This window comes from Physeter macrocephalus, chromosome 21, assembly GCF_002837175.3.
Source record: "Physeter macrocephalus isolate SW-GA chromosome 21, ASM283717v5, whole genome shotgun sequence".
NCBI lineage: Eukaryota > Metazoa > Chordata > Mammalia > Artiodactyla > Physeteridae > Physeter > Physeter macrocephalus.
The window spans coordinates 31,931,637-31,949,892 of record NC_041234.1 but is presented as its reverse complement, the minus strand read 5'-3'; the positions used below and the strand labels follow the sequence as shown (position 1 = coordinate 31,949,892).

General features: G+C 43.3%; 1 protein-coding gene and 1 long non-coding RNA gene across 2 annotated transcripts in view; one reads left to right on the top strand and one right to left on the bottom strand.

The window, feature by feature from the left end:
• Nucleotides 1-18,256, bottom strand: part of LOC129391731 (uncharacterized) — a 56,076-nt gene that overhangs the window by 29,374 nt on the left and 8,446 nt on the right. The gene's annotated exons all lie outside the window — the stretch shown is intronic.
• LOC102988950 (CXXC-type zinc finger protein 1-like) lies at nucleotides 6,355-9,751 on the top strand. Its single transcript, XM_007122535.4, has 7 exons — nucleotides 6,355-6,577; nucleotides 6,957-7,164; nucleotides 7,266-7,376; nucleotides 7,700-7,749; nucleotides 7,965-8,061; nucleotides 9,010-9,162; nucleotides 9,239-9,751. Exons 1-7 carry the CDS (start codon nucleotides 6,435-6,437, stop codon nucleotides 9,383-9,385), a joined length of 909 nt encoding a protein of 302 aa, XP_007122597.2. The 5' UTR covers nucleotides 6,355-6,434; the 3' UTR covers nucleotides 9,386-9,751.

Here is an 18,256-nt window from a genome sequence, read left to right as displayed (position 1 = left end):
TCCAGTTTTCCCAGCACCACTTATTGAAGAGGCTGTCTTTTCTCCACTGTATATTCTTGCCTCCTTTATCAAAGATAAGGTGACCATATGTGCATGGTTTTGTCTCTGGGCTTTCTATCCTGTTCCATTGATCTATATTTCTGTTTTTGTGCCAGTACCATACTGTCTTGATTACTCTTGCTTTGTAGTATAGTCTGAAGTCAGGGAGCCTGATTCCTCCAGATCCATGTTTCGTTCTCAAGATTGCTTTGGCTATTCAGGGTCTTTTGTGTTTCCTTCCTAGATATTTTATTCTTTTTGTTGCATGGTAAATAGGAGTCTTTTCTTAATTTCACTTTCAGATTTTTCGTCATTAGTGTATAGGAATGCCAGAGTTTTCTGTGCATTAATTTCGTATCCTGCTATTTTATCAAATTCATTGATTAGCTCTAGTAGTTTTCTGGTAGCATCTTTGGGATTCTTTATGTATAGTATCATGTCATCTGCAAACAGTGACAGCTTTACTTCTTCTTTTCTGATTTGGATTCCTTTTATTTCTTTTTCTTCTTTGATTGCTGTAGCTAAAACTTCCAACCAACAAAAGCCCAGGACCAGATGGCTTGACAGGTGAATTCTATCAGACATTTAGAGAAGAGCTAACACCTATCCTTCTCAAACTCTTCCAAAATATAGCAGAGGGAGGAACACTCCCAAACTCATTCTATGAGGCCACCATCACCGTGATACCAAAACCAGACAATTCTTAATTTCACTTTCAGATTTTTCGTCATTAGTGTATAGGAATGCCAGAGTTTTCTGTGCATTAATTTCGTATCCTGCTATTTTATCAAATTCATTGATTAGCTCTAGTAGTTTTCTGGTAGCATCTTTGGGATTCTTTATGTATAGTATCATGTCATCTGCAAACAGAGACAGCTTTACTTCTTCTTTTCCGATTTGGATTCCTTTTATTTCTTTTTCTTCTTTGATTGCTGTAGCTAAAACTTCCAACCAACAAAAGCCCAGGACCAGATGGCTTGACAGGTGAATTCTATCAGACATTTAGAGAAGAGCTAACACCTATCCTTCTCAAACTCTTCCAAAATATAGCAGAGGGAGGAACACTCCCAAACTCATTCTATGAGGCCACCATCACCGTGATACCAAAACCAGACAAAGATGTCACAAAGAAAGAAAACTATAGGCCAATATCACTGGTGAACATAGATGCAAAAATACTCAACAAAATACTAGCAGGCAGATCTAACAGCACATTAAAAGGATCATACACCATGATTAAGTGGGGTTTATTCCAGGAATGCAAGGATTCTTCAATATACAGAAATCAATCAACGTGATACACCATATTAACAAATTGAAGGAGAAAACCCATATGATCATCTCAATAGATGCAGAGAATGCTTTCAACAAAATTCAACACCCATTTATGATAAAAACCCTGCAGAAAGCAGGCATAGAGGGAACTTTACTCAACATAATGAAGGCCATATATGACACACCCACAGCCAACATTGTCCTCAATGGTGAAAAACTGAAACCATTTCCACTAAGATCAGGAACAAGACCAGTTTGCCTACTCTCACCCTTTATCATTTCTTGCAGGGCAGGCCTAGTGGTAATGAACTCTCTCAACTTTAGTTTATCTGGTATTATCTTAATTTCTCCCTCACAGTTGAAGGACAGTTTTGCTGGATATAAGATTCTTGGTTGGCAGGTTTTTTTTTTCTCATAACATTTTGAATATATCAGCCTACTGCCTTCTGGCCTCCAAAGTTTCTAATGAGAAATAGGCTCATGATCTTACTGTGGATTGCTTTCAAAATTCTTTTTCTTTGTCTTTTGACCCCTTATAATGTTTCTTTGTGTAGCTCTCTTTGAGTAAATCTTACTTAGAGTTCGTTAGCTTCTTGGATGTTTATATTCATATCTTTCATCAAATTAGGGAATTTGGGGCCATTATTTCTTTAAATATTCTCTCTGCCTCTTTCTCTCTTCTCTAGAGTTCCAAGATAGTTACATCAGAGAGATTTTTTCAGTGCAGTTTTTGTTTAGGTGGGAGTCAGATTTCTGGTACTTCCTACTCCTCCATCTTCTCAGAATCCTCCTCTAGTCAACTGATTTTTGAATAAAGTGCAAAGTCGTTTCAACAGAGAAAGGATTGTCTTTTCAATAAATGATTCTGGAGCAACTGAATATACATATTTTAAATACATACTCAAAAACAGAACAAAAACAAAAACCAAGATGAACCTCAACCTACACTTCACACCTTATACAAAAATTAATTCAAACAGATCAGAGACCTATAGAAAAATATAAAATTATAATACTTCTAGAAGGAAATATATCAGAAAATCTTTGTGACCTTGGGTTAAGCAAAGAGCTTTAGATATTATCCATAAAAGAAAATTAACATGATTCATAAAAGAAAACATTCATATATTGGATGTTATAAAAACAAAAGTTTTAAGGTTTATTTTAAGAAATAGTCTTCACAAAGTGAGAGAGTGGCATGGACATATATACACACCAAACGTAAAATAGATAGCTAGTGGGAAGCAGCTGCATAGCACAGGGAGATCAGCTTGGTGGTTTGTGACCACCTAGAGGGGTGGGATAGGGAGGGTGGGAGGGAGGGAGATGCAAGAGGGAAGAGATATGGGAACATATGTATATGTATAACTGATTTACTTTGTTATAAAGCAGAAACTAAAACACCATTGCAAAGCAATTTTACTCCAATAAAGATGTTTTAAAAAAAAGAAAGAAATAGTCTTCAGAGAAAGGTTAATTTTAAAGTATCTACTTCTTGCCTGGCTCATGTTCTTCCTCCATCCCACCTAGAGGGCCATTCTAGTGTTTGTCTCTCATGATGTGCTCTTTTGCTCAGAAAGCAGTTAGCATCTAGCGTATCTGGGAGGTCAGAAGAGACCAAAGAAGTAAATCAAGAATCACCAACAACTGTTGTAGGAACACTGTGCTGGGAGTCATTCACACTCCAGCATTGCCTTAACTGTCTAGTAGAGGAGAGAAACCTGCAACCCACACAGTAACACAAAGCAGAATGACAGAGGTGTTGTGAGAAAACTGAAAAAGGAGGAGCAAGGGGTTTGGGGAAGGCTTCTCAGTGGGGCAGGCACCTGAGCTTAACCTTGAAAGATAAGCAGAAAGTTGACAGCCAAAAACAGACAAATACAAAACAGGCAAGTACAGGCAACTCTCCCCCATCCTTTATAATTCCAAGGTTAAAATATGAGGAATACCACTCACTATTATAACTATTTCCACAAGTGCATTCAGAAGAGAAGCAGGTCACTTGGTTGGAAAGGAAGTAGAGGGAACTTCCCAGATGGTGATGCCAAAGCTGAGTCTTGAAGGGTGAGCAGGAATAAGCAAAAGAGAAGGACAAGCCTGAGCAAAGGCCTGGAATGTGGAAGCCCATGCTGGATTGACAAGAGAGTGGCTATCCAGGATGTCCTGAGTGTTTGACACCTGGAGGGCCTGGGAAGAGGATTTGTCTATCACAGGAAAGTGGGACCCTGTCATAGAGAACTTTGATGGGCACACCATAGAGTGGAGAACTGATTCTGAATACCCTGGGAATCCAGGGAATATTCCCAAGGAGAATGGTGACATATTTTTTTCATCTGTGGCCCTTTGGGAAGACAACCCTGGAGGCAAAATGGATTAGCCAGCCACATCTCAGAGGTGGGAGTTCATTATAATGTAAAATACAGGAAACCTGAACTAGGGCTTTGGAACTGGGAATGAAAGAAATCAGCAGTAAAGAGACAGGAGATATTGGAGAAGTAGGTCTGAAGTCAGAGGTGAAGAGCAAAACGCTGTCCAAGATTCGTTGAATGAGCCACAGTGATGAAAAATAACTCAGAGGGAAGTAAAAACATTAGCTTGGACAAAACAAGTAGTGCTTATAAGCATTCACAGCCATAGAGAGGTAGTAATGCTTTCTTTAGAGCTCACAGACTGCTTCTTAGTTCAGCTTGAACTTCTCACCTCTTGCCCCAGTCCCTAAACTGGATTTTATAAAAACTGTATTCAAAATAATTGGAAATGATAAGGGGATCAATTTTCCTGCCACATACAATAATGCAATGAAGATCACTCTGATGTGTGAAACAGTGAGGTGCTGGTGTCAGAAGAGACAAGTGCATCCTTTATGGTGCACAGAACAGCGTGCACATAACTGTATTGTTTCTCTGTAACCATTTGCTTCAAACTTTCGGCTGTACAGCAGCTCCGTTATTAAGGGTCTGGAGCAAGTGCAAACACAATACATTTGGGAAGGGGAGGCGCTAAGGTCGATACTGGACCAGAAGTTGCTTTGTTACCGTTTTTTACCTCATCTGCCTTGAAGCTCTCCACCGTGTAGTGCCTTCAGGACGCTGAGGTATCTTGTGAGGGCTTTGAAGAGGGACTTGGAGGAGTGGGTGTGGGGGTCATTGAAGGGGATTTGGGGGTTGATAATGGGTGTCTTTGGAGTCAGTATGGGGACTTGTTCGAATTTGAGTTGAGCACTCAGATCATTATTTTCTGTCTTCTTATATTGTCAACTGAGACCACAGTTGGGTATGTATTGTTTTCATTTTTGTTAAGTTCTAAGTATTTTCTAATTTCAGTTTTTTTTTACCAAGAGTTTAGAAACGCCTTTTTCAATTTTCAAAAGTTAAGGCTTTTGTTTCTAATGCAACTTATCTGTGCCCTGTGTGATGCTTATTCATTGGAAAGTGTTCAGACTTCCTTTAAGACTAAGGCCAGGGTCAGTTTTTATTAATATTTCATCTGTAGTTCGAAACTAGTATGTGTTCTCTGGTTGATAATTGTCTTAAACGCGTGTATTCTTTGTGTGTGCGCTTGCTCTTTTAATCTTTGAGAGTAATGATTTGCGTGTGTGTGCATATGCATGCAAACATTTAAAAACATTTGTATATTTATATATTTTAGTAAGTGTTACTGGGTTCAGGTAGGAGTAGTTTTCAGAATAAAGATTGTCAAATTATTCTAGGTGAGTGAGTCAGGGCAGACAGTGCACAGCGTGGCATGTGCAAGTGGGGGAGGGGGCAGGGCTTGGCATGGCTCAGCATGTGAGAGGTAAGGCAGAACAGAGTATGTGCAGGAAGTGGGGAAGGGTATATGAGGCTGAGAGTCTGGGAGGCGGGCAGGGCCTGGCAGTGCATGGGACCCACAGGGCTGGGAGCCTTAAGGCAAGACAGAGTGTGTCCAAGAAGGCAGAGTCAGGCATGTGGAGCCTGGAGAGACTAGGCAGACTGGGCGGGACAGAAAGGTGGGCGGAGCATGTCTGAGGGGCTGGGCCGGCTGGGCAGAGGAGGCTTGTCTGGGTCCATGGTGCAGGGCAAGCAGGGTAGCAGGTGTGTCCTGGTGGGTGGACAAGGCAGGCTGAGCCCTGCAAGTGTAAGGAAGTGGAGTCTAGCTTTTCTGGGTGGATATGCAGGGCCTTATGCATTCGACTGGGCAAGATGCAGCCAGATGGACTAGCCAAGTGTGTCTGGATAAGGTGGGCAAGAAGGGCCAGGTGGTGCCAGTCATTCCCAGGCAGGCAAGACCTAGTGTATCCAGGCAGGTGCTGTTGGCCCCAGCCACAGTGGCCAGAGGGTGAGGCCAGAAGTGTTGGGACAGGATGAGCCCATCCCCACCCACTTAGTGCTGACCCAGAGCCCTCCTCCCATCAGCACAGGAACGCTACTTATAATCCCTGGTCTCTGGTGAATCCAGGACACAGGATGGATGGGGGAATGAAGCTGGTGCGAGGGTCTGCCCCTCAGTTCTTAACTGTGATACTCTCAGAGACTTTGCCATGGTCCCCCTGACAACTGCTCACTCGATCACACCTGCCTCAACTACAGAAGTCTGAGCTGTCCCAGAAGTACCAGGTGGTGGCAATGCCATCGGCAGTAAAGGAGGCCATACACCAGCTGTTGTCTGAAAAGGACCTGCCTCAGTACTGAAACTTATACCAGGACTTTTATATACGAGACTCTTGACAATCAAAGCCTGATGAGTGTATGGCAGGGCCCCTGCGTGGAAGGATGAGGACATTGAAGGCAGGGAGGCTCAGCAATGAAGAGAGAGGAGGCACGGAGTGTCCAGAGATCATTTAAGAAACAAAATGGGGAGACCTGTCAGCATTTTCCTAGCCTACAGCCCTGGATGAATGACACTGAGGACTTCCCATTCCTAGATTCTGCACTGCAGAAGCAGGCAATGGATATGAAGAAAAGGAAGAATTTGAAGAAAAAAGTGGAGTGGAAGGTGACAGAAATGGTGGAATGAGGGGCATGGCGGCAGAGGTTGGGGGAAGAATGCAGGGTAGTAGTACAGGGTTAGGGGGCTGACACTGATTCCCCTGCCCCTGCCTTGACCACTCTTGTCCACAGAAGGAGAAGCAGCAGAAGCTCATGGAAAAATCAGAAGACTCAGAGCAGTCAGATGCCGAGAACCCAGCCTCACTGCGGCAGTGCCTGGGACCTGGATGTGTGCACCCCACCCGGCCAGGCTCCAAGTACTGCTCGGACGACTGTGGCATGAAGCTGGCAGCTGAGTGAGTGCACTTGGAGGTCAAGCAACAGGACATAGAGTAGGGCATGGAGTAGGGCATGATCTATGCCAGCTGTAAGTCCACCTACACCACTACCTATGTATCCTCCACCATTCGTCCACTCACTCACCTATCCATCCACCCTTACATCCACCGACCCGCTGAACCACCCATCCACATTCCATCCACCAACCCACTCATTCACCCTCAACAGTCACCCACCCAGCTGTCTAGCCATCCACCCAGCCATCCACCATCCAATCACCCATTCACTCATCTACCATTCATTATCCTAAACATCCACCATTCAGTCACTCATCCATTTCTTCTTATTTTGATGCCCCCACATACACATTCCATTTCTTGCTGTCTCCCCTTCCAGCCGCATCTATGCGATCCTGCCCAAGCGCATCCAGCAGTGGCAGAAGAGCCCTTGCATTGCTGAGGAGCATGGCAAGAAAATGCTCGAGCACATCCACCGTGAACAGCAGGACACCCACACCCGCCTGAAGGACATAGAGTGCCATTTCCATGAACTTGAGGCCATCATTCAGCGTGGCAAGCAGCAGGCTGTGTGCAAAGATGAAAAGGTGAGTGGGAATGGGTGGGGTGGAGCAGAAAGGTGCCTGATATCTTGCCCTGCCGTCCCCACTCTGCACTGCTTTACTGGCCCTTCTACTGTCCTATGCAGAGCAACAAACATGGCAGGAACAGCGTCAACCTGCAGATCTTCTGTGTCTCCTGCGGGCAGTCCATCAATACGCAGGTTGCCCTGCTCCACATGGAGCACTGCTTCGCCAAGGTTGGAGCATTGGCTGGGGGCAGATGGGGCAAGGGTGTTTTTGGCTGGGTGGGGTCCATGAGGAGGGGGGCAGGTTTGGTGCCCGGGTATTTGTTGTAGAAGAGAATACAACACACATCCATGGCTCTACCCATTTGTGCTTTTCCTCCATCCCCAGTAAAAGGGCCAAGATTTGGGCATCAGCCACTGGTGAGGGGGGACATTGGCTGAGCAGACAGGAGCATAGGGTCCACAGGGAACAAATGTGTTGTTTGGGGCTTTGTCATGGGAGGGTATGCAGTGTGTGTCTATAGTTCCTCCCATTTGTACTCTTTTTTCCCCAGTATGAGCGCAAATTGTCCTTCAGGTCCATGTACCCCACTTGCGTTGAGGGGTGAGTGTGAGTGCTACTCAGGGTCAAAGGCATGATGTGGACAGGGTCAGGAGCAGGGTGGGCAAGATCAAGGGCAGGATGTGGGTAGGCTCAGAGACAGAGGTGGGCGGATTAGCGGCAGGGTATAGGTGGGGTTGGGGACAAAGTGTGGGCAGGGTTCAGGGTGGGACCACCCTCCTCCTGACCCTTAGCACCTCACTTTCACCTCTCCCCAGAGCCACAAGGCTCTTCTGTGATGTTTACGACCCACGGAGTAAGAGGTACTGTAAGCGACTCCAGGTGTTATGCCCTGAGCACTCGAAGGACCCCAAGGTGAGACTTTTCTTTCTCTACCTCATCGCCCTCCATTCCTCCCCTTCTCCCTACCTGACCACCTTCTTCCTCTTGTCCTCCAGTGCTTGATTACCTCCTATTCCTTCTTCCTTCTGCCTGACTGCCTTCATACCTCCTGACCGATCCCTATGTATCCCCTCCTCCTTTCCTGACCTCCCCTACACCCCCCTCCTCACTGCCCAATCACTTTCTCGTTTTACTTTTCTCTCTGCCTGTTTATTTATTCATAATCTCCTTGCCTGACCCCCCCCACATTTCTCTCTCCCTCTGCCTGACCAGCCTCCGTCCCTCCACTCCCACCGCATAACCATTCCCCATTCTTCCCTTCTCCTTGCTTGCTGATCTCCCTTCTTTTCCCAGTCCCTGCCTGACCACCCCACAATCCCCCCTCCCTCCCTGCATGGTTACCCTCAATTCCTCTCTTCTTACTTTCTGACTTCCTTCCATTCTTATTCTCCCTGCCTCACTTCCCCAATCGCCTTCTCACTGCTTGTCATCTCCTAAATCCCTTCTTCTTCCCTGTTTGATCAGCCCCCATCCCTTTCACCCTCCCAGCCTTATCCCTCACCTCCCCCATGCTTTACCAACCCTCATTCATCTACTTCTCCCTGTCAGACCTCCCCTCCATCCTTCCTCTCCTTCCTGTTTGATCTCTTTCTGTTCTTCCGTCCTTCCTGCCTCATCACCTCCATCCCTACATCCCTGCTTAACTTCTTCCTCCATTCTCCATGATTGATCATCCCCCTTTGGTCCCCTCTTCTTTACCTAATCACTGAATTCCTCTCTTCCCCCCTTCTAGGTCACTTCCCATTCCTCTCCTTCCTTCCTGCCTGCCCTCCATTTCCCTCTTCCTTTCATCCTGCCTGCCTGATCACCCTCCATTTGCCACCCTTCACGTACCTCATCATCTTTCATTCTTCCCCACAGGTACAGGCTGATGAAGTGTGCGGCTGCCCACTAGTGAACAACGTCTTTGAGCCCACTGGTAATTTCTGTTGCCTCCCCAAACACCTGTGCAATCGCCACTACTGCTGGGAGAAGCTGAGACGTGCCGAGGTGGACCTAGAGCGCGTGCGCATGGTAGGTTACAAGGCTGAGTGGGGCTGAAGGGCGGGATGGAATCCTAGAAGCCCCTTCTCATGCTTGCCCCCGACAGTTGCTCAAGCTGGAAGAGCTGGTTAAGCAGGAGCACAAGGTGCGCACAGCCATGAAGAATCGGGCAGGGCTGCTGGCCCTTATGCTTCATCAGACAATCCAGCATGACCCGCTCACTACTGACCTACGCTCCAGAGTAGACAGCTGAGCTCTGCTCAGCTGAGGTCTTGTACTCAACACCCTGTGCAAGGGAGACACTCTACGAATTCCTCACACACCTGTTCCTCTAACATCTTTCTCAGGGCATCTCAGAGTTCCTCTGTGCTTCTCTGTTCCCCATTTAGTCTCCTGTCTCGGTCTATGCCTCCTTGAGGTGGGGTGGTCCTCAAAATCCCCCTCTTTCTGTCCGTTCCTGTATCCCCCGTCTCTTTCTTTCCTGAATCTGGGCGGGGCCAGGAGATCTGCCCTGCCCTTATCTCCCACCATCCAGAGTTTTGTTTAAAAACTTTAGAACAAGAGATTTTAATATTCTCTGATGGCCCCTAAGCCGTTCTCTCTGGCCACAAACCCAATTCCGAACCTCCAGTGGTGGTGGGTGACAGTGCAGCTTTACTTGGGGGGTGGGCTACAGTGCACATTTGGGGGTGCCTGTGATGCCCACTGTGCTTGGTGCATCCTCTTCTGTCAACGGAGATGTGATCTTACATCTGCCAGTGACCCTTGTAGTTTGGTTATCTTTTCTTTCTTTTTTTGTAATTATGGTTTTACTGTGATCAGAGAATGTAGCCTGTTGAATCTGAACTTGTAAACATTACTCAAGATTTTCTCTGTGGGCCAGATTACTCAATTGAATTTTGTAAAACTTTCGTGGATATAAGAGAAGAAACTATATTCTCGGTTAGGTACAGAGTACTCATTAGGACTTTTCAATCTAGTTTGAGGATTAACATTTCTTTACTCTGATTTTTTGTCTTTTTGTCTACTCCATCTGTTATATTATCAAAAGATAGAATAAATGTTATAATATTTTAAAACAAATTTCTCCTTATAGTTCTGTTTTTGGCAGGTGGGTGGGGGAATCCTAAAGTATATATCTTTGGCCATTTTTCACAATGCCACTATGTGTTTTCTTTGTTTTGCTTGCTGAGTCCTTTTGACCTTGAATTTACTTTGGTAAGTACCTCATCACTACTGCTTTTATTTTGCTGCCACTAATCTAGTGTATCTTTGCCTAAACCTTTATTTTGCATTTTTCTCTTTGTTTAAGATATACTTCTTTTAACTGCATATAAGAGTATTTTTTGCTCTAATCCCACATTTGTGTCTTGAGATTCAGTCCATTTAAATTTGTATAATGATGATAATCTTATTTTTTGTATTATATTATCCTTATTATCAATTTTACTATTTCCTAAATATAACTTTCATTCTTTTCTTCTTCCTAACACCTTTATGACATTTCTGTTCATTTTTGTCCCCCCCATACCTCATTAGTTTGGTAATTTTTATGTTTACTAATTGTCCAGTTATATATTTGGTCCTTTCTAACAGGCATGATTTACGTTTTTTCTATTATTTGATCAGAATATAATTAACCTTTTTTGGTAGAGAAAGATACTCTATCCTCCATATTTGCCTCAGCAAGGTGAACAGTATTATTTCCGGATTTTTCTAGAAACATTTAAACTGCTTTTTTGAAGACTGTATTTTTCTTAGGTTAAGTCAATTCTGCTTCAAGAAAACTTACTTAACATTATTATTCAAAGTCCCCAGTCAATTTATTTATCATGAGTTAACTATAGCTATATGAATGTGTACTTGAGGGTGTGTATTTTACCACAACAGTCATTGCTAACCATTGTCTTGCTCTGTTTTTTTTTTGTTTTTTTTTTTTTGGGGGGGTATGCGGGCCTCCCTCCGTTGCGGCCTCTCCCGGTGCGGAGCACAGGCTCCGGACGCGCAGGCTCAGCGGCCATGGCTCACGGGCCCAGCCGCTCCGCGGCATGTGGGATCCTCCCAGACCGGGGCGCGAACCCGGTTCCCCTGCATCGGCAGGCGGACGTGCAACCACTGCGCCACCAGGGAAGCCCTTGCGCTGTTATTTTGAGATCTATCTTCTGATTTAGTATTCATTTATTTAGAATACTTCCTTTAGTGTTTTCCTCAAATAGAGTAAATTGGTGGAATAGTCTTCATATTATTTAATGTCTGAAGCTGTTTATTTCTCCATGGTCTATGGGAAGTAGCTTCTAAGATGGCTCCCAATGATCCTTGCCTCCTGGTATTCATGGCCTTGTGTAATTCCCTCCATTTGAGTAACTTGCTTCTAATCAATAGCATACCTTTAACACTGAGGAGATGCCACCTTCATGATTAGATTACAAGAGATTGTAGTTTCTGTCTTGCTAACAGGCTGTCTCCCTTGTTGGATTTAGTGAACCAAGTTGCCATGTTGGGGAGGCCCGTATAGCAGGGAACTGAGGGTGGCCTTTCACCAACAGTCAGTAAGAAACTGAGGCTCTCAGTCCAACAGCCCAAATGAACTGAATCCTGTAAACAACCATATAAGTGAACTTGGAAGCAGATCCTTCCCCAGTTGAGCCTTCAGATGAGGCCCCAAGCCTAGCTGAGACCTTGAATGCAGCCTCATGAGAGACCCTAAAACAGAGGACCAAGCTAAGCTGCGCCCAGATTCCAGACTCATATAAACTATGAGATAATAAATGTGTGTTTTTTTAGGCCACTAAGTTTATGGGGATGGAGAGCCAGGCAATTAGGGACTGGAGGGTCAGTGGCTTTGTGAGGGACTTCTGGAATGAAAGCCATAACATCCTTCAGGAATGGTCAGTGTTTGGCTGCTCCATAAGTCAGTTTTGGAAACTATGTGGCTCAGTAACTGGCAGTCTGGGAAGACGGATGATTGGAAACCTGCTAGGGGTGTGGCACTGGTGTGCCCATGTTGGGCATTATTCAAGGTTCCTGTGGTCATCATGGATTAATGATATGAGGAGCCTGGGCCATGCCAGTGACTGGGGGCCTTTGAAGTGTCCTCTGGCAGCCCCTGTAGTTCAGCCATGGGTGGCTTCTGCTGGTCAGTGAATGACTGGCAGCCAGAGGAATCAGGGGCATGGTCCCAGGGATTTGCGACCTCACGTGACCAGAGATCAACTTTCCTGAGTTGGTCAATTGTTGGAGGACCTGGTGCACACCTGGTTTCCAGTGTCTAAGAAGGCGGTGGGGAGGGTGAGTTTGAGTTTTCATCTCTGTCAGAAGAGGGAGGGCTAGGTAGGTTGCCCTGGATGTACACTGAAATATGCAATCAGTTTATGCACACAAGATGTTGTGTCCCCTCAGCCTGAGCACTTTGAAGACAATGGAAAATAGGAATATTGTTTATTGGGAGTCAACCCCGTATGGGGTTTAGAATCACAGAGTGGCTAAGTGTGGGCACTTTGGAGTCAGCTGACCTTGGCTTAAGTATTTCCTGGTCCTTCTACTTGCTAGTAGTGTGACCTTGGGACAACTAACTTAGCCTCACTGTGCTTCAGCTGCTTCTATTGTCAAATGGTCCTAAGGATAAACATTGTCAGGTAGCTGGCAAGGTTGCAGTGAAAATTAAATGAGGTACCTGATATTGATCACCAGGGCCTCAGGACAAGGGCAGGTGTGTCACAGGAGGGGCAAATTCCAGACTTGGTGTCCCTGAGACAGGTCACCATCCTCCTGCTGCGTGAGCACCACGTGGCTGGTGTCCCACATCCAGAGCCCTTCCTGTTTCAGTGGAAAATGCGATGCAGCCGATGGAGGAAAGGTGGGATGGGAGGGTCAGCCCCACAGCCTAGAGGAGGGGGAGGCAGCTCCCTGCAGGGTGTCTGCGAGCGAGGTCTGGGTGGGGGTGACCACCGGCCCCAGCCAGGGAGACGCTACCCCCTGATGCCCAGCACAGGCCCTTCAGTCCTCACTGGCTCTGTGCACACACTCAGCTGATCCCTACCAGAGCCTGCTTTCCCCTGATCCTTGGGGATTTGCTGATTTCTCCTCTATCCTGATCTAGGGCAGAAAAATCCCCTTTCTTTGGAACTTAGAGAATGGCAGGGTAGTAGGGTGATGACAATCTCTAGGGCCCTTCTGCTTCTTCCTTCTCCTCTCAGAGATGAGTAAAGTGGCCTGAGAAGGTACATGACTTGCCCAGGCCTCTGGGATTGTGAGTGACAGCAGTGGACTGGAACCTGGTCTCCTGACTCTGCCTTCCACCCTCACCACACAATAGCCAAGACCAAGTTTCCCACTAAAAGTTCCCCTCAAGGGATTTCCCTGGCGGTCCAGTGGTTAACACTCTGAGCTTCCATTGCAGGGGGCACAGATTCAATCCCTTATTGGGAAACTAAGATCCTGCATGCTGAGAGGTAAGGCTAAAAAAAAAAATTCCCCTTGAGAGTCTGTAAACAGAGGCAGAGGATGAGGGAGCCAGACCTTGCCCCACAGTTCCCTCCTTCCTGTGGATGCTGTCACCCCTGGGGACAGGCTCATTTTCACAGGGGCTCAGGGTCATGTGGTCAGTAAGACAGTATATATGACAAAACTCTATTATTTTAGTTTTGTTTATTATACAAATAGTTATATTTGTAACTATTACAAATATAACTATTTGTATAATAAAACTAAATATAAAGGAAGTTATACACTACGAATAAGTAGAAAGAATAAAATTTAAATGACCTCTGTTATCTTCTAACTAAATTCTATTAACATTTTGATTTTTTTGCTTTCAGATTTTTTTTTGGCTATGAGCTTTGGTGTTTATGTTCATGAGTGTTTAGTATATTCATACATGCACATTTAGTTTAAATGAAAACTAGAATTGTTTGGTTACCTTCTCTCTTTGCTCTGTATTCTAACTTAAGTATTTTTCCATGTCAGCAAATATTTTTGTATACAATTTTAACAGCTGCATAATATTGAGTCTTTGAATATATCATAATTTTTATAACCAATATACTGTTAGTTAACATTCATGAAGGATAGTTTTGGTTTTGACTATTAACATCACAGTAGTGAAATTCCTGCATTTAAATCTTCATGCACATACATGATTGTTTTCTAGAAATTGAACTCTTGGATCAGGGTGCAAGGACAGATATTAAGCAACTTAGGAGGGGATAGTTGTACACTTGGTCCCAATGAGAAACCTGCCTTTTCCAAGTGTCACACAATCATATCAGTCACAGATACACAGCTTGTGGCCACAGAAATGTGGTGCCCCCTGGGTCTCCCACAGGGTGCGGCCCCCCAGCTGAAGTGTGGGTGTTTCCAGGCTGGCGAATCTGATCTCTGCAACGTACCTGCACATCATCCCCTCTGCAACTTTGACTTCACAGACCCAAGCCCCTTCCCAAGAAAAGCAGGAAATAACCAAGTTTTTAATAACCAAGTTTTTAATTTAATAGATTAATTCATGTATTTTTTTGTTGCACCCATTGCTTTTCCAGTGTTTTTAGGGGGCATTAAAGAATCCCTGTAGTAAAATGTCCAGGTATGACTCTATACATTTAGGTCAGAGAATATATAGACAGAACGAACAAAGTCAGCACCAGAATCTATTTGGACTATAGGCATTTGGGCCTGATTGTCCTGCAGAGTAATTAAATTTGAGCTAGAAGTTTGTTTCTTATCTTCCTATCAGATATAGCTGGAAAGGAAATGTAGTCGTTTGTAAGATTTACATTGGCCACAGGGAGAAAATATGACAATTCTTCCAGGGTAAAGGTTTCCTGATAATTGAATTTCAAAAACAAATTTGATCTCATTATGGAGTATGGGTGAGGTAACCTTATACTTTATCATCCAAATCAGGACACTTTAGAATGGGAAGGGGCATCATTAATAATTATGCCGGAACAACAGGTGTAAACTGGACAGAGGGTCAGCCTAATGAAAAAGACGAGTGTCGTCAACAGTAATCTTGTCATAAGTGTATGATGATAGGGTTTGCCACAGCCATCTTCTAGAACAATGGTTCTCACAGTATGTTCCTTGGACCACCACCAGCAGCATCATTTGAGAGACTGGTAGAAATGCAAATTATTGGGTCCTACACCAGGCTTTTGGTTATGAGGTTTAGCAGTCTGTGTGTTGACAAGCCCTCTAGGTGATTCTGATGCATGCTCAAGTTTGAGAACCGCTGGTTTAGAACCATCTAAAAGAATCCGAGGGCGTAGGGCCAAAGCAGAACACAGTGGATAGTGTTCTTCATGCGCACACTTCACTGATGATTTCATTTCATACAGGTGCAAATCATCCTACATTTTAACTTTTCTCTGGGGCTTTTGACGCTACTTGGGCCTTAGGTAGGTCAAAGTTAAAAGAATATATTTATATCAAAACACCATATTGTACACCTTAAGTATATATAATTTTTAATTTGTCAACCGTTCCTCAATGAAGCTGGAAAATTTTTTAAATATTTAAAAAAATTGGTAATAGAATATGCCGTTTTCAGTCTGGGCTTAAAATTCTGTGCAAAGACTCTGTGGTCAGTTCCTCTTTTAATGTTGTTTTAAAAAATCTCTACTTAAAATATGTTATCCTGAAATATAAAATACAATTGCAATAGGGACTATAATTCTTTCAAGATACAAAAGTTAGTTAATATATCTTCCCTGCATATATAATCCCTCCATGGCGATCCATTAGATCAAGGAAAAAATTCTAACTTTTTCAATGATGGAGTCCAGCATTTGTCCTCAGATTTTAAATTCATTTTGCTTCCCTGAATGTCACATAGACCCTTCTTCTTCTACATAGAGCTATTTGACATGAAATAGTTTTTCTTTTTCACTTCCGTACCTTTGCATTTTGTATCACATGCCTTATCATCCAATTTAAGCTTCTCCAACACTGGTGAGTAAACTTACTCCCTCATGGAGAACTTACCTTTCCTACCTACCTGTATTTGTTTTTCACATTTCAGGGTTGCTACAGGACAAGGGGCGTGTATAATATATTTCTCCCTTCCCAGTTCCCGGCATAACATCTGCTACTTGGTACTCAACTGCCCAGGAAAGGTGTTTCTGGCAGTTCTCAAAATAGGTGGAGGACTTAAGAGGGTTGTTTAGTCCTCATTTTTATCAATATTTTTTAAATTGAAGTATAGTTGATTTACAATGTTGTGTTACTTTCTGCTGTACAGCAAAGTGATTCAGTTATACATATATATACATTCTTTTAAAAATATTCTTTTCCATTATGGCTTATCATAGGATATTGAATATAGGTCTCTGTGCTATACAGTAGGACCTTGTTGTTTATCCATTCTATATATAAAAGCTTACATCTGCTAACCCCAACCTCCCGCTCCATCCCTCCCCAGCCCCCTCCCCCTTGGCAACTACCAGTCTGTTCTCTATATCCATGATTCTGTTTCTGTTTCACAGATAGGTTCATTTGTGTCATATTTTAGATTCCACAAATAAATGACACCATATGGTATTTGTCTTTTTCTTTCAGACTTACTTCACTTAGCATGATAATCTCTAGTTGCATCCATGTTGCTGCAAATGGCATTATTTCATTCTTTTTCATGGTTGAGTAGTGTTCCATTGTATATTTGTACCACATCTTCTTTATCCATTCATCTCTCAATGTAGTTCTCATTTTTAGTAAAGAATAACTTTTACTGCATGAACACAGTGAATTGCAGAAATTTCAGTTATATTTCTTTCTCCTATAAAATATTATATAATATTAGGTATTTAGTAGTAGGCATACTATGTTATATACCAGGATTAAAACTCATTAAAAAATTATTAACTAGGAGATGTGGGTTATTCTGGGCTGGGGTGGGAAAAGTACAGGATGAACCTGAACATTTTGTTGTGCCAGAAGGTCAGGATGTGCTCAAGGAATCATGGGACATGTCAAAAGGACATAACATTCCAGCTGCAAGTGACTCCCACTGGCCAAATCTGAGAATATTTTAAAATTCAAAATAAATATAGTAATAAATTATTAGAGAAATGCAAATTAAAACTACAGTGAGGTACCATCTCACACTGGTCAGAATGGCCATCATTAAAAAGTCTACAAATAACAAATGCTGAAGAGGGTGTGTAGAAAAGGGAACCCTCCTACCCTGTTGGTGGGAATGTAAATTGGTACAGACACTATGGAGAACAATATGGAGGTTGTTCAAAAAACTAAAAATAGAGTTGCCATATGATCCAGCAATCCCACTCGTGGGCATATACCCAGACAAAACTATAATTCAAAAAGATACATGCAGCCCTATGTTCATAGCAGCAGTATTCACAATAGCCAAGACATGGAAACAACCTAAATGTCCATTGACAGATGAATGGATAAAGAAGATGTGGTATGTATATATACAATGGAATACTACTCAGCCATAAAAAAGAATGAAATAATGCCATTTGCAGCAACATGGATGCAACTAGAGATTACCATACTAAGTGAAGTAAGTCAGAAAGAGAAAGACAAAAACCATATGATATCACTTATATCTGGAATCTAAAATATGACACAAATGAACTTACCTACAAAACAGAACAAACTTCTTGTTGCCAAGGGAGGGGGGGTGGGGGAAGGATGGACTGGGAGTTTGTAATAAGCAGATGCAAACTATTATATATAGAATGGATAAACAACAAGGTCCTACTGTATAGCACAGGGAACTATATTCAGTATCCTGTGGTAAACCATAGTGGAAAAAACCAAAAATCCTAGAGTTAACAAAAATTTAATGGGGAAATATTTAATAAATTACCTTTGGATTTCAGCACAGTAAATAAATAAATAGATTATAAACTGATTGAATGATATAAGAATCTATGTCTGTTCATTTATAAATAAACAAATGAAAAATAAACTGGGGAGAAGGGAAACTTTTTTTAAACATCTTTATTGGAGTATAATTGCTTTACAATGGTGTGCTAGTTTCTGCTTTATAACAAAGTGAATCAGCTACATATATACATATATCCCCATATCTCTTCCCTCTTGCGTCTCCCTCCCTCCAACCCTCCCTATCCCACCCCTCTAGGTGGTCACAAAGCACCGAGCT